At 39.2% G+C, this 23650-nt stretch overlaps 1 protein-coding gene across 11 annotated transcripts in view; it reads right to left on the reverse strand.

Moving 5' to 3' along the window:
• Nucleotides 1-654: 654 nt before the first annotated feature.
• Nucleotides 655-23650, reverse strand: part of EVC (EvC ciliary complex subunit 1) — a 48371-nt gene continuing 25375 nt past the window's right edge. For 3 of the 11 annotated variants that reach the window (XM_085577676.1, XM_085577682.1, XM_085577684.1), the window contains 11 exons: nucleotides 19192-19404; nucleotides 16758-16835; nucleotides 11870-11979; nucleotides 11089-11299; nucleotides 8276-8482; nucleotides 7376-7532; nucleotides 6396-6501; nucleotides 4289-4415; nucleotides 3957-4050; nucleotides 2664-2775; nucleotides 655-1645 (listed from right to left, as the gene is read on the reverse strand). In XM_085577676.1, the coding sequence (XP_085433802.1) occupies nucleotides 1564-1645; nucleotides 2664-2775; nucleotides 3957-4050; nucleotides 4289-4415; nucleotides 6396-6501; nucleotides 7376-7532; nucleotides 8276-8482; nucleotides 11089-11299; nucleotides 11870-11979; nucleotides 16758-16835; nucleotides 19192-19404 (1497 nt within the window). In that variant the 3' untranslated portion in view covers nucleotides 655-1563. The remainder of the gene's footprint in view (nucleotides 1646-2663; nucleotides 2776-3956; nucleotides 4051-4288; nucleotides 4416-6395; nucleotides 6502-7375; nucleotides 7533-8275; nucleotides 8483-11088; nucleotides 11300-11869; nucleotides 11980-16757; nucleotides 16836-19191; nucleotides 19405-23650) is intronic. The other 8 variants (XM_021550721.3, XM_085577683.1, XM_085577678.1 and 5 more) reach the window with 7 other exon arrangements.

A 23650-nucleotide genomic window follows, 5' to 3' on the forward strand; every position in this document is an offset into this window, starting at 1 on the left:
TGCCCTCCCCCACCGGGGAGGGGCTGACACCGCGAGCCGCCCGGGAGAGGGCACTGCTGCCCCGCGTTTGGGGCAATCCTCTCCTAATTCAGAGGAAAAAGCCATTTCAAACCGGCCAAGCACAGCACAGGGCAGACCCCGCCTTGGTCATGAGAAACCCGCTCGGGTGATTCTGATTCGGGTGATTCCCTGAGTGTGGCAGGTGTCCTGAGGGGTTTAGAGCATCATCTGCTCTAATGGTAACAGATTCCTGTGCCTCCTGTACAGAGAGCACTGCAGAGCAAAACCTGTTCAATCCAACGTTAATACAGTTATTCTGTTACCAAAACAAATAAAACAAATAAACAAAACAAAAAAAAACTCTCAAAAAAAAAAAAAGGCCACAAAAGAAAAGAACAAGCACCAACTAACTGTTAAAATGTTCAGACTGAGAATGCAGAGATACCATAGAGCTGAAGTGCTGAAATACCAGAATCAAATACTTGAAAAGGTACAATTTAGATTTTTTTTTTTTTTTTACAGCTGAGATGAAAATTAACCATTTAACACATGTGTGTAACAGGCCTGGTGAACTCGTTTGTACAGGAACACTTTTGTCTGAGGCAAACTGTGTAACTGATGTAGTACTTTTCATCTTCCACCAAAGGACAACCATTTCACTAGCAAAATATATGTTTATTTTTGAAAAAGCAGAATACTCCCACTTCATGAAAGCTGTAGGATTGCTTAAATGGGGCAATTTATTACACAATACAGGTGCTCTGTACAGGCAGTAAGAATTAACTGCTTTGCATAACAAGAATTTCCCATAGGAAATGTAATGAGCATAACGAAGTACATTGGAAACAAAAGGGTGCACTTAAGGAAGAAGACCAGAAACTGAAGCATAAAAAGTGAAAGAGTAAACCTCTCTCATTTTCTCTAAAAGTAACAATTTGAATTATAAGAAAAAGGCAGAGAAACAGCTATTTTAAAATCTTTGCACAAATTTTAAAAGGCATACATAAGACTAGAAGCACAAAAATGTAACAAAAGAGAGACCAAATGTCATCTTTTGATGTATCAGTATCATCTGAAGCCTGTTTACATGTTCTCTACATTTTTATCTTCTTTCCTTAGGTCAAAGTAACATCCACAAAAAAAAATGCTACTATGTACCACATCTCAAGGCTCAAAAGTAAACAGTACATCACTACTGTGATGAAACCTTACTGAGATACAATGACCAGGACCCAGCGTGCACCTGTTCTCCTACAGGTGCAGTATCCTCAGATTTATTCTAAATCTAAAACTGCCTCCCCAGCATATTACCCAAGCAGTCTCAAAAGAGCTTGTATTAAAGACTTCCTTGTTCCCCCTTACCAAAACCAAGAGGGAATGTTTTATTAACAGCTCGAGGAAGTTGGGATTGATTCTTGGTCTGCAGCTAAAAAATATTTATGAGTTATTGATTTTCTTCCTTGTTCCTCAGCAAAGCAGCTCAGTAAGTACCTATACCTGCTGAGATTCACCAGAAGAATGCCTTGGTACACTCTGTTCAGACAGCCCAGACAAAAGCTTTTACTACCTGCTGCCCTTCTTTTTTAATATCTTTGAGTTTTTCCTTGCTTCTGTCTCCCCTTCATGTGAACTCTGTGACATCTCTCTGAAAGAACAAGTAAGAAAAACAAAACAAAATTGCAGACAGTTTTTAAAACACTGTACTTCCCTCTTAAACTAATTTTGGTAAAAGAAAGGTGCTTGCTATGTAACTTCTGCACTCACTGGTTTCACTGCCTCTGTTGGGGCTGCCAAAACAAAGTTGCAAAAACATAAACGTTCCTTTGTTGGGTCCCTGTTCCCTACACACGCATCCCTTGTCGGCTGTGGGAAAGGAGTGTGTGAAAAGGGTCGATGCCATCATGGAAAGGAGCCATCTCCTGAAGTCAGTCCCAGGCTGAGGTCACTCAGGGGATAAATACTTTTCCCCAAAGGCCTGTGGCTCCTGAGAACCAACTGTTTGCTTTGCCTGTCAGCAGGATTTTCTCTGCTCAATATATCAAGCTACAGCAACCAGCTGGCTGGTTTGATCTGCCCGTAGTAATCAGCTGGCATCTTTCAGGTTTGTAGCCATTTCTTCTCTAGTTAGCACCCCAGCACAAGCCAACTGAAACATCTATCAAGAAAATAATTGTTAGAGCTGCTACCCTCATCAGCCAAAGACTGGCGCTTGCCTTTGTTCCTGAAATAAAGGTGGAAGTTGAAAGCCGAAATACCACAGACCATATTTTGGTTGCTACATTTCAGCCTAGTTCCATTGAATTCACTTGTCTCTGCTGATTTATGCTGTCTGTGACTAAGGTTTAAATATAACTAAATAAAGGAAATTTGGAAATAGCATTTCTCATTTCTCTACCTTTAATCAAAGCTATTTATAAAATACATAGTAGTGCAGACAAGCAAATGCAGATGAATTTCCTAAGTTTAAAAAAGATTATGGGGTAAAAAAGGTTAACTAATGTGGAAAGTAAATATTAAGGAGGCTCAGCTAGTGCAGGCATTATGTTTTGAGTTTGACTAACATACCTCCTTTAAAATAAGTTTTACAGTTTTTGTATTGAAAAACTGAATTGAATTTTTTATGAATAGCTTTTCACATCCCATATTTATAGTCTCTAACATACCTGCATAAGCCAGAAGTTATTCCATAAGGCTCTTGAATATTTTCATGAGAATCACCTTTTTCTGCAGGTTCAGGTGACTGGAAGGTTTGTCTTTTGGAATTTGCTTTTTTACCTAAATTGCCAAATGCAGTGGATTAAAGAAAAAAAAAAAAAACCACAATTAGTAAAGCTTGTTTGGTTTTGATTAACCTGAAGCAAAAAATGACACTCTAACACTTCATACTTAGCTGTTAGTATTCCAAAGAAATCACTTCACTTTACATTAGCAGAGCATACTGCTTTTTTACCACTGGTTAGTTCTCACACAGCAGACTGAACTGCCACATTTGATGAACACTGAAGTAAGTTTCCATGTGGAGCAACAGTTGAAAGCTCTATCATATATTTTCTTCGCAAGTAACTGAAAATGGCTTTTTATTACCACCAAGCAGAAGAAAAGCCAGTTCATATTTTTGAGTGATTTGAATCAGAACATGATGCTAAAAATTCACTGCTTTGAGGGCCCTGGACTGTTTCCATATGTCTGTGCATTAACGGTGCCTACCAAGACAAACAATTCTGCACACCTGAGAAACAACAGCTGGGGAGAAAGACTTCAAAACTGTGCAGGGAGTGACCTGCTTTTCTGTTTCAGGCACCCATCCTGCCTTTCAGCATCTTTCAAATGTAATGCCATATGTTTCATTCTGATAATGACAGAAAGATTGCATGGCTCAAAGGATGACACTTGTACACTGCATCGGAAATGTGGACTAGGAAATACGACTGCTACTCTAAAAAATTCTCCCTAAGCATCTCTTGAAGAATGAATTAGTATAATTTATCAAAACTACAGTAAATTCATAAAAATAGATCAAGCTTCCTGATTCAGTACGATTGTACATGTGTGGGAGGCAATTCTTCCATTCTGTCAGGAGAATGAAAGCTGGGTGATTCAACTCTGCTGTTCTCCCACGGATTTAGCAATTGAGGTGAACAGAGACATTTCTAAAGGACATGACAAAGACATAAAAAATGTTTTGGTTTCAGCAGGGCAAAGCCTTACCTCAGTGGACAATGTAATCTATTGGTTAGGCTGCTCTGGAGTGAGGAAAGGTGACACTTGTTTGTGGCTGTGCTGCCGGAGAACTGGATGACTTTGAAAAATTGCATTACCCTTCTACATCCCAATTAGGGAAATGGCACTGATAAAAAAATCTCTCCTGAAACTCCAATGTGTTATACTGCAAAATCTGCACAGATTTGTGGAATTATGTTGGGGTTTTTTTCTGAACAATTCAGGGTAGTACTAACCTGCTGGCTTGCTCTTTTTGGAAGGCTTCTTCCTCACAGTCAGTGGAACTCGGGTCAGCACAGCCAGCTCACTCATAAAGTCCTGCTCTGCTTCCTGCACGCAAGGACAAAGCAGCAATCACTCAACACAACACAGCTCAGTTCTGCATTATGTTATTACATGTGGCACAACAAAACAGGCACATCACTGCAGAAACACAGGAAACAATACGGGAAACAATCAGGGAAGTGTTCCTACAAGACAGTGATGAATCTCAGCACTGATTTCAATTAGGGAAGCAATCTGTCCCATATTTCTCCATTGAATGCTTCAGATCCATGACCCATTTTACCCTTAGCTGATTCTCCAGCTCGGTTCCTAGGCGGTGCAATCCCAGAAGCTTCTGTTTCAGAGACTCCAGACGAATTTGTTGCTGCAGCTCAAACTGATCCAAAATCTTGTTTCGCTGCAGCACTATCCTGGTCAAGAGAAATGTAAATGTATAGTTGCTGTTCAGTGCAAGGGAGGAATACAATCCTGTCAAAGTCCACTTAGAAGGTTTTGTAGAGAGAAAGGCTTATTACACAGTATTGGCCCAGCTAACTTCTGCTGGGACAGAAAATTTTGTGGTAGATTTTTAGATTTACTTATTTTAATAACCTGTCTTGGCTGTCCATAGGATACAAGGTCCTTTTGGAGGTAGGAATTAGAGGAGTTTGCAATGTTCATACCTGGATTTTGGGAACTGGAATTCAGCTCTAAAGTTGAAGCCTGCTTTCAAAACCACTGTATGTTTCTATGATCAGTTTTACTGTCTGCTTGCCAAAGGGCCAAGGCAAACAGTGTTCAAAGATCTGTTCAAAGATCAGGTGTGAGAATAAGGGGTTAAGAATTAGGCATTTCATCCAGACCTCTTCAGTACTGAGCTGTCATCAGAACCAGACTGAGCCATCAATATGGTAATTCAAAACTTGGGAATTGAAACCATTAACAGCTGTATTCTTCACTTGTTTTACTTTTCTGGTTAAGGATTATTATAATTACAGTACAACTTAAATGACTGCAACTTTGCTGCATCTGTATTTCTTCTGTTTTCTTGCCTGTTCTACCTTAAAGCAATGATGCCAATCACCCATCAAATTCCTCAGGGAAGGAGGTAACAAAAATAGTTTCTGACATTTACAACTAATGAAGCTGCTATTGTAATGCTCACTGCTTACAGAGGCTACCTTTCAACATTTGCTTTTTGAACTCACACTCCTAACCTTGCATTAGGGGAAAAAGAAATAAAACAATAAAACACTGTGGAGTTTATAGGAGTTGGACAAATTAATGTAAACTTTGTCTTTAATTTACAAAGGACTAGACCATAAAAGAAATCATAATTGCAATAGGAAAATTGGTTTGATTACTGATGATTATGATAACAGCTTAGATGCTGCAGAGTTACATTCTTCAATACCACACTTCTGCTTGTGTGAAGACAAAATTCATTGTATTTTGTTTAAAGATACTAGAATAGATTACAGGAGAAAAACCAAATGAGAAAACAGCTGGAAGTGAATTTTTATGTCACAATAAATTATAAAATTGATATTAATAACTAAGAGATATTTTTTAAAACCCTTTATGACAAAAATTCATTTCTTTACTAACTCAAACAGGGATAAAAAAGTGGGCAATGATATCTTTCAATTTAGAAGAAACAGAATGTCTAAAGAAAGATCTAACTTCTTTACAATGCCAAAATTGAAGCTGTTGTATTTTTCTGGATAATAAACCAAGAGTAAAGACATAAAATGATTACAAAAATATATTATGTACATGACAAGCCATAGAGCTTTTTATGACAACTTACTCCTTTTTAATTGCAGTGCTTTTTGTCTGGACTTAATTTTCATTAAATCAGTAATTTATTAAATATTATTTTTATTTAACTAACATTTGAGGAATTCCACTCTAAATTTAGTGCAAGTAATCTTGATTTTCCAAGGCATTCACTGAAGCCTTCTATCTGTTTTGAGTATTTTTGGGGCTTCAAGCATTTTCTCTTCATTATGTTGTATGTTTTCTCCACAGCAAACTAACAAACACTTTTGGTGTTCAAAGTATAAAGGACAGAATGTAATGAATTACATTCAGCATTGGTTCCCCTCCTACATTTATGTTAAATTTCTTTTCAAATTTGGCATATGTTTTGGCATTGTTTTTCATTCTCTCTTTTCAAACTGCCTAAGTATAGCTCTTCAATCTGTAACTAATGACCATCAAAAAGTTTATTTAATAAGAAAGTACTTCTCTGAGATCAAAGGACAGACATCATTTGGCAATAGGTATTTCTTTTCCATCAAAGAGAAGTACAAAATGCAAACTCAAGACATTTATTTAGCTAGGCATTTATGTAGCTCTGCAATCACTCAAAAGTTTGAATAGACAGCAGTGCTGCTGCCTGGTCTAACCTTTGGTGGACCGTGGATGACACATTTAGGAGGCCTTTGGTGTGTTTTTCTTTCAATGCCAGTTCATTCTCTTTATTCTTCAGTCTGATCCTTTCATTTCCTTCTGCTGAAATAATGTTTTTGATAAATTTTCTGATCAAAATTAAAAACTCTGAAATGACAACCTTCATCGCAAATTAATCCTGATTTTAGGTAGTCTTTCCAAACTTATTGCTCCTTTGGGATATCAAGTACTTCTTACACACTCTGTCACTGTGATCTGCTCCAAAGAGAATACTTTATGCATCATTTTGCTGAGACAGGAATGTCACTGAATTCCTGTTTACCTGCTTCTCCCACTAGACTAACTGATTGACAAGGAATTCGAAGCAGAAATTTTCTGAAAAGACCTTGATGCCTTAAGCAAGAACTGTATTACCTAAACAAAAAATGCAATATAAATAAAACCTTCCACCCAGATGTGACTTATTCCTGGGTATGCCAGCTTCACAAGATGTCCCCTCAACTGACAGGGAATTATTCTGGTTACTTTTGCATATGCTCACTCTCTGTGACTGAGTGCTTATTTGCTGCCCAGGCTCCTGACTCTTGTCCCTGAACTCCTGCCTGGCAGCAAGGCTTGGGCACATCCGACAGACAAGACCTTGCACCACTCTATTTAAATTAATCAGGAGGGAGATGGATGGGTTTGTAACAGATCAGGGTATGTAACCTTCATCTGGGGAGCATCCAACCTTTTCTGAACACTCAGAGAGGCTGACAGGCACCTTTCCTACATCTGCACCATCAGGGAGCACTTACTGAATGTACTCTGGGCTGGGCTGGCTGTACTCCCCACCTTTCCTCCTGTGACTCTGCCAGGCAGACTAAATTCAGATTTATTAGGCCAAAGCATGCCAGAAGAAGCAAAATCTGCTAACCTTGCATTAACCATGGTCACTGGGAGACAAAATTGTCATAGTTGTCAATACCATACAAACCTTGTAAGGATTTCAGATGTTGAAGCTTTTTTCCTTCATAGCCTTCTGTGATTTTTCCTAATTGCTGATAGTAGTTTTGCACCAGTCTGTTGATATTATTGCTGGTCCCATACACACTTTCAACAGCAGATTCCACCAGTCTCTCCTGTATCACACACTACAAGTCACAATTCATTTTCTAAGCTCAAAAGTGTTTTGATCTGTTTAAAAAAACTCCATACCTAATTTGGTATGCACACACAAAACTGTGAATTTAAAATGTGGCATTAAAAATGGGGCAGACTGAGATACTGAAAACCATGCAACATTTCAACATGAAAAATTGAAGCAAAACCTTTCTAATTTGCCTCATCTTCATCTGGGAAAAGGTCATTCCCCTATCCATTCAATCTCTAGAGCCCATTTTGACAGTCAAGCCAACTGCTAGCAAAGCAAGCTAATCTATGTGTAGCTCTGCTGTGACTTTCCATTACACAGAAAATCCAAATATTTCCTTTGGAATAAAAATATTCATCTATGATGTAAGTTGTAATTTGATTTTATGTAATTATTTATCTTTGAATTAATATTAAGCTGTTAGAATGCAAACTATTAATTAATCAAAAACCCTTTATCAATAGAAAATCATATCAATTTTTTTCTTCTTTTTGTTATTCTCTGCCGTCAAGAATTGTGAAAACTGTTTTCATGTTCCAGTGTTTGACTTAAAACCTGTTTTGGCTGCTGTAGCAAATACTGTACTGGTACACAAGTGCTAGCTTGCAAATACTTTGTAAATTCTGCTCAGTTTGAACACAGGTCCTAACAGTCTTCTGCTGATACTTCCAGGCATAGGTTAATGCATACATTTAATTGCTTTCCATCTGTGCAAGGTAGCCCTGCTATTGACTATTTCCATACCTTGAAGTCCTGTTCATCATCTGAACTCTTTTTTTCAGCTTCCCCTCGGGCATACTGCAGCAGTGTCTGCCCAATCACCTGCTCCATGTGCTGCTGAAGAAACTGAAGAGCTTCTTGGATTTCTGTGACTAGCTGCTGGTGAAATTCTAAATTGGTTTCTTGTGTTTCCTCCTCAAGCTTCTCCTCCTCTTCACGAATGTGGGACTCCTGGTAATCAGACAATAAGACAGCACTGCCATTTAAATATATTAACAACTGTAGTCAGCTTCACTTTGAAATAAAGTCCTGCACCCATGCAGAATGTTACTGTTTTAGCAATAATATAATTTACAGAGGAAGTTTGTGCAGTCAATTGACATGACACATTTGTCATTGCAACAGAACTACAGCCTCTGTTATGATATATACAGTAAAAGCTGCATCCTATAAGTCACTTCTAAGTGATGTATTCACATGTATGCGAAATATCCTGAGTCCAGTAAGGGACAATTGTGGATGCCTTGATAAACTGCACAGGAGCAAGGCAAGTATAATTATGCATAAGGTATACTTGCACAGTCTGTGTGGTCTAACTGAGAAAAACTTGGTTTGTTGGTACTTGGGAATAGCAGTAACACCTGAAACACATTTGCACAACATCCTCTGGTGGTGAGTTTTAAAGCTTCTCCACATATTTCTTAATTTTGAACCTGCCATCTGGTAACATTGCTAGGTGCTCTCTTCTTTCACTAGAAACATGTGACAAATGGTTCTCTATTCATGTTTTTGATGCCAGTTTAAAAACCTATGATATTCCAGAAAACACCTATTTTTTAGGCTAAATAATTCAAGTCCTTTGAGGTCTTTGGACGATCCTTGCCTCCATTTTTTTGTGCTTGAAAAAAGTACATGCTTTTCATCTAAGCTCTGTTTAGTGAACAGTAGTATCTGATTACCAGCATGGTCTGTTCTGTCATCCTTCAGTGTAGTAGTCTGCCATAAAGGGCCTTCTATTCTGTTGCTGATGTCTTTCTTGTATTTATACACTCAGTTAAGGCTAAATAACATTAAAATATTCTGGAAGATCTGACAGTACCTATTTGATGCCTTCTTGGAAATAAGAAATGCAAGTAGAAAACAAACACTCATCTGTAGAAGTATTCTTATTAAGGTTGGGTTGTTCTGACGTTATATTTATAGCTGAGACTTATGTTCTTGAGGTTTTTGATAAAGTGGAAATGTCATTCAACTATTTCTCATTTATTTTAGAGACCCAATGTCATGTGATTATGTCCAAGTTAGGATTCATTAGTCATTTTACATTCTATATGAAATCAATAGATAGACATGACATTGTCCACCAGTATGAAACTGGCCCAAGCAAAAATTAAGTTTCGGTAAAACAACACAATATATCTAAAAATCTGGTTGAATGTCTGTAAATTAACCTCTTCCTAAACTCCTTATAGATTGGTTTTCGTTTTGGAGGTTGTTTGTAACATGTTTTTTCTCTCTTGACTTTTCCCAATTCCACACCTATGCCCTACTTTTTCAACAGCAAGAATCTTACTCGTGTACTTTTAGGCACTTCCTTCTGAAATGGGTTTTAGCTGAACTTTGAAAAAGGCTGTAGTGGAGAGAGGCCATAGGAACAATAATACCTGAGGACATTTCATTTTCATTAGGGAAGGCAGTGATTGCATCAATTAATGTCTCCATGTGGGCTACGTGAGAGGGAGTAATGGAAAGCAAGAGGAATGCAGTGACATGCATTTGTATTTTATTATTTTATATTTTATTTCTTCTGAAGGTTAATGAGTTTTTCAGATTTTCAAAATTAAAAGAAACTGTTTCAATTTATAATTTTTCAAATATAAAAAAAAAGCAGGACACAGATTTTCCTTATTCCTCTTCCATGTGGAGATTGAAGTTTTGTATGATGCAAATCAAAATTAGAGGGGTACAGAATTTTACCTCACAGCTAATTTCACAGCAACAGCATGGAGCACAGAGCTGCAAAATGTTTGACAGGTTCAAGCCATATGTGCAGCAGCACTGGGTTGGGCAGAGCTATCACTGACACCTGCTGGGAGGGCTGTCTGAAGTTGAAATATGAAATGTGGTGTTGCTCTACATAAATATCCAATATAGGTAATTAAATAACCAACAACACTTACTAGATCAACACTTAATACAAGTCACAAACAGATGTGAAAGCAATCTATGGGAACATCATGTCTAAAAATCCTTTAAAGTTTCTTTTGTCTTCTTGACCTACAGCAGCCAGATAATTTGGGAGGATTGAGAACTGATGCTGATCTTCTTATGGACAGAGAGAAAAAAGAATGAAAAATTATGACAGCATACAATAACTTGATTGGTGTGGTAGGAGTAAGAATTTCTCCTAGTGCTCCAGTAAGAACTTCTCAAGTGCATATTACGATCTCCAGCAGGTAGGAGAGATCGAGGTCAGTAGGAGGAGGTTCTCTTACCCTGCAGTAGTAGCTTTGCAGAAGTCCTTTATACATGTTGGCATCCTTGCCTTCTTGCATTAGCATTTTCATATAAATAAATTGCTAAATAAGCTTGCTAGGACACTCAATAAAGTATAAGGGATTTTAAAATGCCCAAATTACAACAGGCTCGCTCAGGGACCTCCTATGCCAGCAATGTGCACATTTTTGACAGAGAACATTTTTTTTTTTTTCCCTTGGAGCTTGAATTTTTTTTTTTTTTTTTTGGAGGGGGGTTTAGATCAGCCATGAGTACTTCTAATGCCAAATATCACAGCTTATGAGACCTCTGGAGACAACCCACCTGGACACTGTACCTACCACTGCCTTCTGTAACTGCCACTGGTCCTCATCTTGGCACAGGGAGGATCCCTGCTGCAGGGTGTGCTGCTCCCTCAGCTCCTGAAGTGAGCTCTTCTTTCTGGACAGTCTCATGCGTGCCAGGGCTGCCATTCCAGCTCTTCGGAAGGTTAACCTTCTGAGCACTGAACACAGCAGAAGTCGGTGCTTTTGCAATATGTAGCTAACAGACCTGTAAAAAGGACCGTTAAAAATCCATCAGTGAAGCTGCTTGCACACCTGTGTTCAGCAAAGCCATTGCTTAAAGGTAACAAGAGTTATTCTTCACTCTGTGCAATGTTTTTGTACAAAGCATGCCTTGGAAAGCTGCTCAGGTGTAAAGAATGGGGACTGCTGTGTTACACACTGAAGTTAAATTAAAATGAAAACAGAAATAAAATATCTAAATAACCATTTATATGTTGCTGGAATGAAGACTTTATCTTGCAGAAAATGTAACTCCACTGTGACATAGGAAGTGCAGAGAGGCTGCTTCAGGACTAGAAACCACACACAAACACAGCAGATACTCACAAAGCACACCAGTGACAAATCACATAAGATTATTTTTTCTAATTCCCAGGAGTTATGATATGTCTATTTTTTTAACTTTCTTGACAAAAAACTAGACCAATTGCCTCTCTGTATGAAGGTGCTAATAATCCCTCAACACTGCTTTCCACAATGTAATGTACACAAGTTTTTATCTGGGCATGCAACAGTGAAGTTTTACCCCACTGCTCAGGGATGAAACTGTGCTTACTCATCAGTGAGGCATCCTAGCCTGCTCACGACACCTTGAATTATCTTCTCTTGTTTCTCAGACAGGTGCTTTTGCATCACAGCAGACAGAGCATATTCTGTTATCCAGAGCTAAAAGCAGGGAAAAGATTTACCAGTATAAGATACTCTGATTTCAGCCAGTCATTGCATAAAGAAACAATGGTTTATTTTGCTAGATAAAATCAAGCCTTGCTTTCAAAAACAAACTCATGCTGAATTAAAATTATTCTACTTAGGAATGTTTTTTTTCAATAATCAAAATCTTAAACAAAACTCCCTGAAAAGAAAAGCTTTGCACTGGTTTGGATCAGCCCTCAACTGTGTCTCCTACAGAGTTTTTGGTTTCAGCAACAGAGGAACAAGAAAAAAATAACAATACAGCACAAAATACTGTACTGACTCTTATCAGCACGTTGCAGTAGGCTTTTTATTTGTTTTTTTTCTTTTTACTAGTAGAGAATGTAATTTTTATTTTCACTAAACAAAATAAAGGTATCATCTTCCATCATACTTCTGTCACAGTAAACAGTGCTAATAGTTGGAAATTGAGATTATGTGATTAGGTAAGTATATGGACTGCAACTTTACAGCTCCTTCACAGTGACATTCAGATCAAAGTATTTAATCTTTAAATGAATTTTGATGGATTTGCCATTAGACTGTAAACTTTTGGAGACATAGACTTAAGATTTTGTTTAGTACATTGCCTGTATTTAAGGAATACAAAGTCATAAGCTGAAATATTTGCAAGTCTTTAACTCTTACTGCAGGATGAAGAGTATATTTTAGGCTACTGACACATGAATAAAAAGAGGTTACTTGCAGATGTATCCAGAGCCCTAAATTAAATATGATACCCAGGGTGTCTGACAGTTTCACTTTGTGTTTCAGAGTCATTCAGAACACAAGGGTCTAAATTTTCAGTTATGGCAGACAGGTAGGTTTCAGTAGATCAGTATGTCCAGCGAAGGATTAGATGTGTCCTGGCTGCAGGAGGAGGTGAAGCTTAGTGCAGTGTGGGCACATCCGAGTTGTTATTCTAAATCACCCACATCATACACGTGGGAATGTTTTTGGGGTGAAAATGAGCACACTCCTCAGAAGTGGCACCACTTTGCCTCTCTCTCAGTCCAGCAGGAAGGTGTCAGCATCAGCCCCACAGCACCCCTGCTCCAGCTCCCGTTTTCTCTGGAACACAGCTGCAGGACCTGGTGCTGAAAGGACACCAGCAACAACGCTCATCAACAGCGACAGGCAGCCACAGGGGAAGGACTGGTGGGATTGAACCCCAGTCCAGTTGAGGGGAGCCCCACTGACAACAGCTGAGCTGAGCCTGGGCCAGCTGAGCTGAGCTGAAGGACGTGGCAGAATGGTTGGCAAAGTGGCAGTGACCTGCAGGACCAGCACAGCGGGGCAGGAGAAACAGCGGCACAGACACCTGTGCAGAACTGAGCCCAGCAGAGCAGCAGCACAGCCTGACTCACGGGCTTTACTTGCCACTGGCTTCCATTGTTTCAGGATGGGGGGTGTGGGAAATGTTAGGTCCCTTGCCATCCTGCCTTTGTTCCTGGTGGCCACATAGGCAGTGAGTGGGAATGGTCTCCATATCCCCTTTGTCTGGTAAACCAAGTGGACACATCCTACAGGGAGCATCTGCCATCTTTTTGATTTTTCCCAGTGGTGAGCTCCTTTATGCTGGGGAAAACAACTTCTATTTTTGTACATCTTTGCTATTAATATTGCTGTTGTTATCGTGCATTTCTTACTCTATGGCTTTGTGCTTTCCGTAAATTATTATCTCAACCCAGAGTCTCTGCTTTTGCCACTCCCTTACCCGAACAGGCAGGGGAAGGGGAGTGGCTCATTTGCAGTTTAGTTTCCATCTGGTGCTAAAGCCAAATGTATAATTGCACAATTGTTAGTGTAAGAAATTAGGAGTGGTACTGGGCCTCTCTGCAGGATATGCGTTTTTTCATTGGGAAGCAGCGATCTGTGCAGGAGAGAGGCTTTCTCTGTGAGCACAGAATGAACTCCCCTAGGATGTGCAAAGAACATCAGAAACTTCATTTTGGCTTCAGAATAAAAATGCATTTATTTCATGGCTAGTGCCTTCTCTGTGGAATACACAGTGACACATCCAACTAACCTCTCTTCATGTAGAAAACCTTACCAAAACACATGTTCCTTGAGCAGGATGCCTGACAAGGATGGGCAGGCAGGCAGTCAACAACAAGTGACAGATGGGAAGATGCAGCTGAGCATGAGAAGCACAGCCCAAAAGACTGCGTGGCACTGAAGACCCACAAGGCTGCTCTCGGCAAGAGCCTCAGACGTATCTGTGTAGTCAGATCTCAAATGATCTGAATCTAGGTGAGTCTGATAATCACAGAGCACAGCTGAGCACAGCATCTTCTCTGACTGCATGCTGCAAACATTAAGTTAAGGTCTATCAGGTCTTCAGGTATCACCATGACAGATGGCAAAGACTTGCTTGAAGTAATAATTGTTATCAGCATTTCCCTTTAGCAGCTCTGTGGATTTAGCTCCTAGGTTTTCACACCTCTCTGCACACGCCTTGTAGATCCTTGTAGATCCGTCACATTGTGTATTTTAATGAATCTTTCAGCAGTTCAAAGAAAGTCTAAAAACGACCTTTTACTTTCCAGAAGTAATTTTATTTCCAGTGAGAGACTGGCTGTGGTTCAGCTGTGGGTTTCCATCATTTTTGGAGACCTGATTATTTTCTGAGAAGTTGCTCTTGAAGGGTAAGTCAAACACCCTGAGGGTATATATCACCAAGAGACAGAACGCAGATGATACCTGAATTGCAACTGGAATGGTAAATTATGTAATATTGCAGCCAAGAACCCAAAATATAGCACCTCATTTGCTATCACTATATCCTATCCAAAAGTACATCCTATCACTGTCAGTGATAACAATGACAGTGCTTCTTGTAGTTCTTTACTTCTGTTTATGAAGAAACAGCCTAGTTCTGTAGTAGTGAGGCGTTCCTTATAAAGAATGAGTCACCTTTTCCATTAAGAATGCATTTGAGGTAGTCCGTATGCAGAATTTATAGAATAACTCTGCACCTCCCTGAGACCAAGGGGAAACAGAATACAGCAGAAATTCCTCCAGCACACAGTTATTAAACTGAATGCTCAAAGTACCTCAGTCATGTAAGTAGTAAGAAAGCAAGAGGGAAAAATTACACATTTATGATGAGAGTATAAATAAGGAAGATTGAGAATTAGACCAAATACTAAACCAGTGTTTCATCTTAAAAAGGCCATTAAGAAGATAATTAAGATAGAAAGGATCAGCTAGAATAAGCAGGATACTGTATGTTTAATTGGAAACAACACTTAGGCAGCTCACTGGGATGGGCTGGAAGAGCTGGGTATTTTCCACCTCCAAAATACATGAACACCTCACACAGAGAGGCAGAAATGTGACAGCAAAGATCTTCTGGAAATATTGACGCTGCTGGCATGTGGTTGAACTCCAGCAAAACAGAAAAAACTACTTCTTCAGGCCAGGTGCCAAGGTCAGGCTTTGTGCTTGCACCGATACCCACCAGGCATGTCTCCAAGCTTCCTGTTCTTGGGAACAGCCTCACTTTGCTCCAACATAGGTTGTATGGAGGGGACAAACTCATGCTGCTGCACAAACTTAGGGGCTGGGCCAGAGCTCAGGCTCTCTGATCCCTGCATTCAACCACTAAAACCAGTGATAAAAATTATGGTAAATGAGGGAGTAAAGCTCTAAGGAATCTCTGGCTTCTTGAAGTATTATTCCAATTGCTATTAAAAAATTTACCAGAAGAAAGAGATAAAATGCCCACCATGTCAAAGCTGGTAAGCAGGTGCCAGTTCAACTTTCTGGGTGACAAGCAATGTTGTGGGAATGGACGTAAATCTCATCCCATTTTTATTCTGTAGGCTTCCAAATATTTTGCTTCTCGGTCTCAAGTGCATTAAAAGATCTTCTGAAGCACTGCTGAAGTTAAGTATTACTCTCTGGCAATAAAGGTGAGGAATATGCCTCTCCTTTCTATTTTGACATCTTTAGTACAGATTATTCAGGGAATGAAAGGAAAGTGATTTCTCTGTCTCGGCCTGTAGATGGGGTGTGATGCACACTGACTGCCAAGTGAGTCTCAGCCCAGTGCAGAAATCATGAATTAGGGACTATGTGGGAAAATGCTCAAAATTTGTTTTCATTACTCATTTATTCCCATTTTCCTCACTCATATCCTCAAGCCTACAAGGCAAAGTTATATATGAAACTGATTTTTTCTTTTCAGTTGTAAAAGTGTTTCTTTTCACCCAAAGGACATAATATTCCAGACATATATAAATGCTAGGAAAAATCATCTGAAAAAAAGTGGTTCAAGTAAAAGGGAAAAATGCCTTTTAGAGCCACTTTGAAAAGCACACATAAATGCCCTGGTGAAAAGTTTTCTAGTGTTAAGACTTCCCAAGCCTGTAAAGCAGGTGTTTGTGTAACTCCTAGCATAGCACATTTATCAAGAGACAAATGAAAGACATATCTCCTGCTGCAAAATGCCTGACAATTTTAAAGGCCTGTCAACTGACATAATCAATGTTGATTTATGAATCTTTTGTCAAACCCAGAACTCTAACATCTATGGGATCTCCCAAATGACAGAATCATCTGGCACAAGTGTCCAATAGCTCTTCTTAAGGTGGGAACCAAGTGTTCCTTTTTGTAGGATGCAAGTGTCAGATTATTGCTTAAATGTTCATGCTGCTGTTTTATAGTAGGAAAGGGACAAGAAATGCACATTGCATTTGAATATAATATAATGCATTGTTATGTTTTTCAGACTCATGAAAACTTACCAGCCTAGATTTGGTGGAATAGCTATCTCCCTCCATGCTCTCTTTGGAGATAAAGCAGATTTTTTTCCAGTTCAAATCCTTTCCAAAAAGCCACAAGCATTAAGTTAAAAAAAGGTGCTTAGGCTCCTGCACAGAATATTGTTTTGAGGAATCATAAGATGATTTTCTCACTAAGAGAAACTCTTATCTCTTCTTGCAATTTATCCTGCAGAATCACTTGTCCTTAGGACAGCTCTGTCTGCCACTCAGGAAATTTTTGTATTGAATAAAGCTCAGCCGCAGTGCTAGTGACTCAGAGACCAATGGGAGAGTTCTGTCACTACAAAGTTAATTCCTCTATAGCTCTATATCTCAGTAATTACTGTTAATGATGTCAGCAAACATTTTACTATTTTATTTTAATTTTTTTTCCAGCTAGGAAGTCATCTGATTTACATTATGCATGCTAGGGTACACAAAATGATGGAAAGTCAATTTTCTAACTTAAATAACCTATGCTTGGGCATGACCAGAACACCTGAATTCACATACAATTAATCCATCACACAGTGCTGCCCAAAGACCTATTATCTAGCAGCTGAGTGCTGGAGATGAACTAATCCTTTAAATCCTTTGAGAAAAATTCCCAGGGTATGGTTTCTCCATTCAACAGTGTGCCCAATGATAGCAGACTTGAGATGTCCCCTCTCTGTGGTGAGTCTCTTACTTGTTAAATGCATCCTCTCCAGCCCTGAACAATGGCTGAGGCTCCATGGGACAGTGGAAGGGCCACAGCAGAGTTGCCCTGATGTGCACTCTGACATGACATTATTCACGAGCTGCACACCAGAACCTCCTGCTCCTCTGTGGCTTTTTACCACCACATTGCTTAGGGCTCTGTGTGCTACAAGACGTGCTCATAGTTCACCTACCAGACCAGGCTGCTCAGGCCATGCACACACAAGGACAGGCAATTTGTGCACCCTTGATGAATGTGAAAATGAACAGCAAGGTTTAAAACTGACATGTCAGATATTCTAATCTAATCCTTGATAAAAAGCGGCAAAAAAAAAAAAAAAAAAAAAAAAAAAAAAAAAAGAGGTCAGACATTGTTTCATTAATCACTGAAAGTACAGGTATGCCAAAATCAAACACTGAATGTCACCCAACAGTCCTGGAAAATACAAATGTAACTAAGCATGTGAGTAGACCCACTGGCATCAGTGGTTGGTCCCAAGCACAGTTTAGTTTAGTTTGCTAAATAGCCCTGTGACACCAAAACAGAAAAAGAGAATTGTTTTTCAGAACAGATCAGTTACAATAATGGAAATATAAAAAGACCAGGGAGGTACATATTGCATAACTCCAGATTAAGGAAAATGCAGAAGAATAAAAGGAAACATCTCAACATTTTCAATGAAAAATTTTACTTTTGTATTGCCAAGGGTGTTCTAAACCCACTGGTTAGCAAACAACTCTACCAGATTTAGGAGGGAGCCCACAGTTTCCTGAATCAACAGTGTTTTTACAACAGAATCCTAAATGAGAGTGGGTGAAAAGGTTGAACACCTTAACGCAGTTTGCAAAAAGGGACTTGCTCAGTACCTCATTAACAATGTACTGGATTGTCTAGGTACTTTGGAGAATGAGGGCAAGGGAAAGTATGATTCTGTCAGTGTTAAAGAAATCTGCCAACCTTTTTTTTTCAGAAGCTGCAATTACTCTATACATTGCAGCACACACATAACATTAGGAAAGGACACACCTTTGAACAGAGAAGGTCTTTCTTTAACTAAGCTGTGTTAGAAGCAGTGTTAACAGAGACACAGCACTGCATGAATAAACTGAAGGCATACTTGAGCCAAGTCTGATGCTAAAGACACCTGTCTCAGCATTTACTCTTGTTTTCTCCTCTGGTGTCAATGCCCCCTGTGGTGGGCACACACAGAGCAGGAAAGCTGGATGTGTGTTTTTCCACCTTCGCAGAGTAGAGTAAGTTTATAGAAGTGTGTATCATATGTTTCCAGTTATTACAGCATTAATACATAAAAATTAGTAATAAGTATTTATCATTTGAAGGATTCCTTGCCTGTAAACTGTATTTATATGCACCCTCTCCAAACAGACCTGGTGAAGGTTTTCTTGAAATATTTCTGTAGATGCCAAGAGTTGAGGACATCAGAGAGCAGCCTTGCCAGAATGTGTTTACGTGCTGACAGAGCTGTCAAACACTGTGGACAGATGTTCAGTAATTACTCTCTGACTCCTCTATGCAAGCCTGCATGCACAGCATACATATTCATTCCATGCTGCAGATAAAACTGCTCCTCCTCAGCCTAGACCTGTGTCTGGACCAAGCTGTATATTTATACACGAAACACTCCTCACAATAAATACCTTGATAATTTTTTTCTGTATCCCATTTTTAAGACACTGAGCATAACATGGATCTTACTTCTTTTTCTTTCAATAACTGTTCCTGGAAAAATTTCCAGCGTCTCTGGCGGTGGTTCTTCCATTTCTCCAGCTGAGGGACCAAATTCTCCTGCCATTCCTCTTTCAGAAGCTCACATTCTCTTACAGAGAGGTTGGTCACCACAGGCAGGGTCTGAAGAAACAGCTCTGTCACCAACGCTGCTAAAGCATGGGAAGCCTTCGAGTACAGCTCCTAACAGAGGCACAGAGAGGGACAGAGAAAAAAAAGTGAAAAACTGAACCCCCAGCCCTTTGGAGCTGCCCCCCTGCATGTTCCATGATGCCAGTGAGGGAATCATGTGAATACACTGGGCTGGTGTCCAAATCCTAGAGCTACAACCCAATGCCACTAAGGCTTGACTTAAAAAGACCAGATTTTGTAGATGGAACAAAATGTTTTGGTTCAAGCTATACAGGGCATTTAAAATGCAACAGTGTCAAGAGAACAAGACCCTGTGCCCTAACTGTTGCTCACATGTGACTGCAGTAGAAAAGAGTATCTTGTTTTGCTGGCTAGGGTGATGTGTTATAAAAACACCTATTTTGAAAGTTGCTGTGCAAACAATCCGGTGTAGCACAACACCTCGTGGGCACATCTTCTCAGGTGCTGCTATGAAATGAATGAAGAAAGAGGGAAGAGTTAAAAGGCATGGTATGGCTTTTAGCTAGACAAAAGTGACATTAGTCACACCAGTAGTTGGTACTTCAAACTATTACAGTCTTCAATGCCTGAAGAACAGAATTATTCAAATTCATCCTGATGCAGAATAGTTTCAAGCCTAGGAAAACAAACATCTTCTGGTGGTTCTAATGAAACTAGTCCCATATGAACAGTCTTTAATTGCTGAGGCTATTTAACTCACAAGAAGTGTTGAGGTGATTTAGTCAGATGGCATCCCAGCTAAAAACTCAGTTCTAGTTTCACTGTCAAATACACAGTGGTGATAGGAGCTGTGCAGGCAAACTGGGTGCCATTTGAGATAATTTCTGGGCAGGAGTGGGGATAGGTAGCTTTCCCAGCTGAAAAGGGAACAAAACCACTCTGGAAAGTCACACAGACAGTATTCCTGCAGGAAAAAGTTATTTTTGTGTGCGCTCCACATGATCCTACCTGTCCAAGAATCTTTACTGCCTTATTGGGTTTGCTTTCATTGCAAACCAGTGTTAACCCTCTTGAAAACACATATATTTCTTTCTTTTCTTTAAAATACTGATAATATTTTTAAAACTCTCTTAAAGATTGTTGTTAAAAGAACAAGTCAGGTCTTCTAGATGCTGCCTTCTTTTAAATACAAGTTTAATAACAATTTCTTAGATGATCAAAATCTAGAACCTCTCAACAGAAACACTGGGGTATTTATCTAGATGTCAAATATGCTTATCTGCAGCTCATAGACAACAAACATTCTAGTGAAATTTTTTTGGGGGAGGGCATACATTGCTACAATGACAAGACAAGACAAGGCCAAGAACTCAGAAATAAAGACCAGAACTTAAATTGAATATGAAATATAGTTCTGTGCCCCTATAATGATGCATTTGGGCTTCATGTAATGTTCCCACAGCACCTTTCTCTGCCCCATCTTTAGGTTTATGAATATCCTTTAAACAGATTGATTTCTGAAAAAAAATTTAACATTTCTCATTTACTGTAAAATATACAAGCTGTGCACTGAGTACTAAATTATTATTTTCCTCCTATGATCCCTCTAGGATGCTAATCACCATATTAATTAGCTGTTTCACAAACAATAAATAGCTTAACAGCTCCCTGCAGTAGCCTCTTCTTATGGATAAAACTGAGGTACAACACTACAAAACATGTTCACTACACCTTTGAGATGAGCTGTCTCACCCTCTCTCCACTCTCTTAGCTGTTTAAGGAAGGCAGGATTTCCAGAACCCAGCTCTCACTGGCTTTCTTTAATCTCAAAACATTCTGAATCCTTGCAAACTGGACTATGGCTTTTTGAAAATGAGCACTGGGCGCTAAGTATGAGAGTTAGTAGTCAAAGACCCAACACAACATGTAACTTCTGATAATACTTTTCCCATTTCTGGTGATTGCTCACAATCTAGACAAGACAGTACCATTAGGGGAACATTTGCTACACAGGTGCATCCAGTGCTGAAGGATTCTTGTCCCTACTCCTTAATTATTATAGTTACAAGTTCCTGTTACCACAAGAGATATGATTTATACCATCCTAATAATCTGTGTAGCTCTGGGCCTGGCTTAGCTTGGCAAAAGCAATGCCAAATGGTTTAATTGCATTCTCTCTTCTGCTGTAATTTTAACATCCAAGACTCCAAGTTCTCAGATTTAACATACTCAAAGATACTGCACTTCTAATCTACATATTCCATACAACATTTAAGGAATAATGGCTCTATCTCTGTAAACCATCTCTCCTCTGAGCTTAACCAGCCTTTCAGGACATATTAATTCTCCTGCCTTTACTGAGTGTTCAGTGATTCAATAGGAATTTCTATTGGGTCTGAAATAGTTCAGAAGGAGACTAAAGGAGTCCGTGGCATTTCTACTGCAGTAGATCAAAAGATCTCAGGCAGGGTGTTAAGGAATTCTATTCTTTATCAATGGCAGCTAAATCCCTTTTGAACACATTTTGCTGTGGAACTGATAGCATTTCTCTGGCATGCTCACAGCTCTGTGTTATTATTTGCTATGAAATATTTTGCACAGAACAAAAATATGGTATTTTGTTCCTTGTTGTCAATGACATTTTGTTCTGCCTGTACCCCCCGCACCTTCAAATTATACTGTATGCTTACCTTTGGCACTACCACAGTGGGGGCAGCTACTGAAGAAAAATGTGATTCGGTCCCATTCCCACAAAATTACTTATCTGTATCACATCATTAATGTGACAATCACACAGACATCAGAGCCCAGGCAGCCCTTGCATGCCAGACCTAAGAGGACAGCAGGCTGTACCCAGAGGCCACACCACAGGGACAACACAGCAGCCATGCTGTTTAATGCAGCACTTGAAAAAATGCAGCAGAATGGCCTTTAAGAAATTGAGAGGGGAAATACTAAGTCTACATTAAGGAAAAATTGCAGATGTGATTGAATTCCACCAAGCAACTCAAGCTAACAAAACAGTTCAAAACTATTTGTACTCTAAGGAATGTTCTTGACTTCAAACTGCAATGAAGTCTGTCTGTGAGCAGGGATGTCACCCTATGTATTATAAAAGTTATTTTCCAGAGGAAAGAATACATAGCTTACCAGATTTCACTCAAAGAACAATATTAATTCTCTCCCTTAAACCTAAAAGATTAAAAGGTTCCTACATATAGATGAGTGAATAGTGAGATTGTGAAGCAGGAAAATGTATTTAGAAAGGCTGCTTGTAGTTTATTTTACATGCCAGCCACTGAAAAGTATATATTATCTCAAAGAGGCAACTGCACAACCATTTGTTAACTTGTGATAGAACATTTTATTGAAGGCATCAAGTATCTGGTCAAAGCTGTAGAACACTGTTGCATGTGCCTCCAGAAGCTCAGTGGCTAAAACAGCTGGTTAGGAGCTTAGAGATTAATCTTCCAAACCATATTGTATCTTACAAAGGATAGAGATTCAATACTCAGATCATACATTCCATAAATACATCCAAAATTCTGAGACACTAGGCACACACACCACTGGCCACTAGAAGATACTTCACATATACTCAGAAGATACTCTACTTGAAACAGGGAAAAGCTGATTGCATGTACTTCTCTCTTCCATGTGAAGAATTTTGGAAAGTCAATTGGAAAATGAAAACCCTACCTGCTTTTAAGCATCCTAACATCAATAAAGCACAGTGACATTGAAATTAATAAAAAAGCTCCACTGCTTGATTTCCAAATGGATGTCTATTGAAATTTCTGTCTTGCTCCCTCACTGGTCTTTGATTTATTCAGGAGGCAGTTTCAATCTTCTCTTTTGGTACTCCTTTTTTAGAAATATGCCTTTGTGGATAAGGTTATGTCCTTCGTGAGCTCTAACTATTAGCCAATTGTGAATCTGTATAGTGGTAAAATCCATTTTCTTATGCAGAAAGGCAAGGGGAAGACTTCAGAATGAAGGCTATCTGTGTCAGACATCTTGTTTCAGCTTTGACTGAAGCAACCAAAACAAATCTAATAGTGCCCAAACCCAGAATTAGAGTGGGCTCCCATGTTATGAGTTCACAGATTTAATCTATCAGATAATGCTGTATTTTTGGGGTAAGTCACAGGGCAAAAATTTCAAAAGTGAGCCTTTGAGGTGAAGGTTTTTTGATAGGAATTTCCTCCTGAGACAAACTGACTGATTTATCTTAAAAAGAAGCCAGCTCTTGGTACCCAAAAATGCAGTCCAGCATCCCTAAGCATATCTCATGTTAACAGAATTGCATAAGGAAAGTAATGAAAGGTTAAGTCTT

This window comes from Lonchura striata, chromosome 4 (genome assembly GCF_050655825.1).
Source record: "Lonchura striata isolate lonStrDom1 chromosome 4, ASM5065582v1, whole genome shotgun sequence".
NCBI classification, from domain to species: Eukaryota; Metazoa; Chordata; class Aves; order Passeriformes; family Estrildidae; genus Lonchura; species Lonchura striata.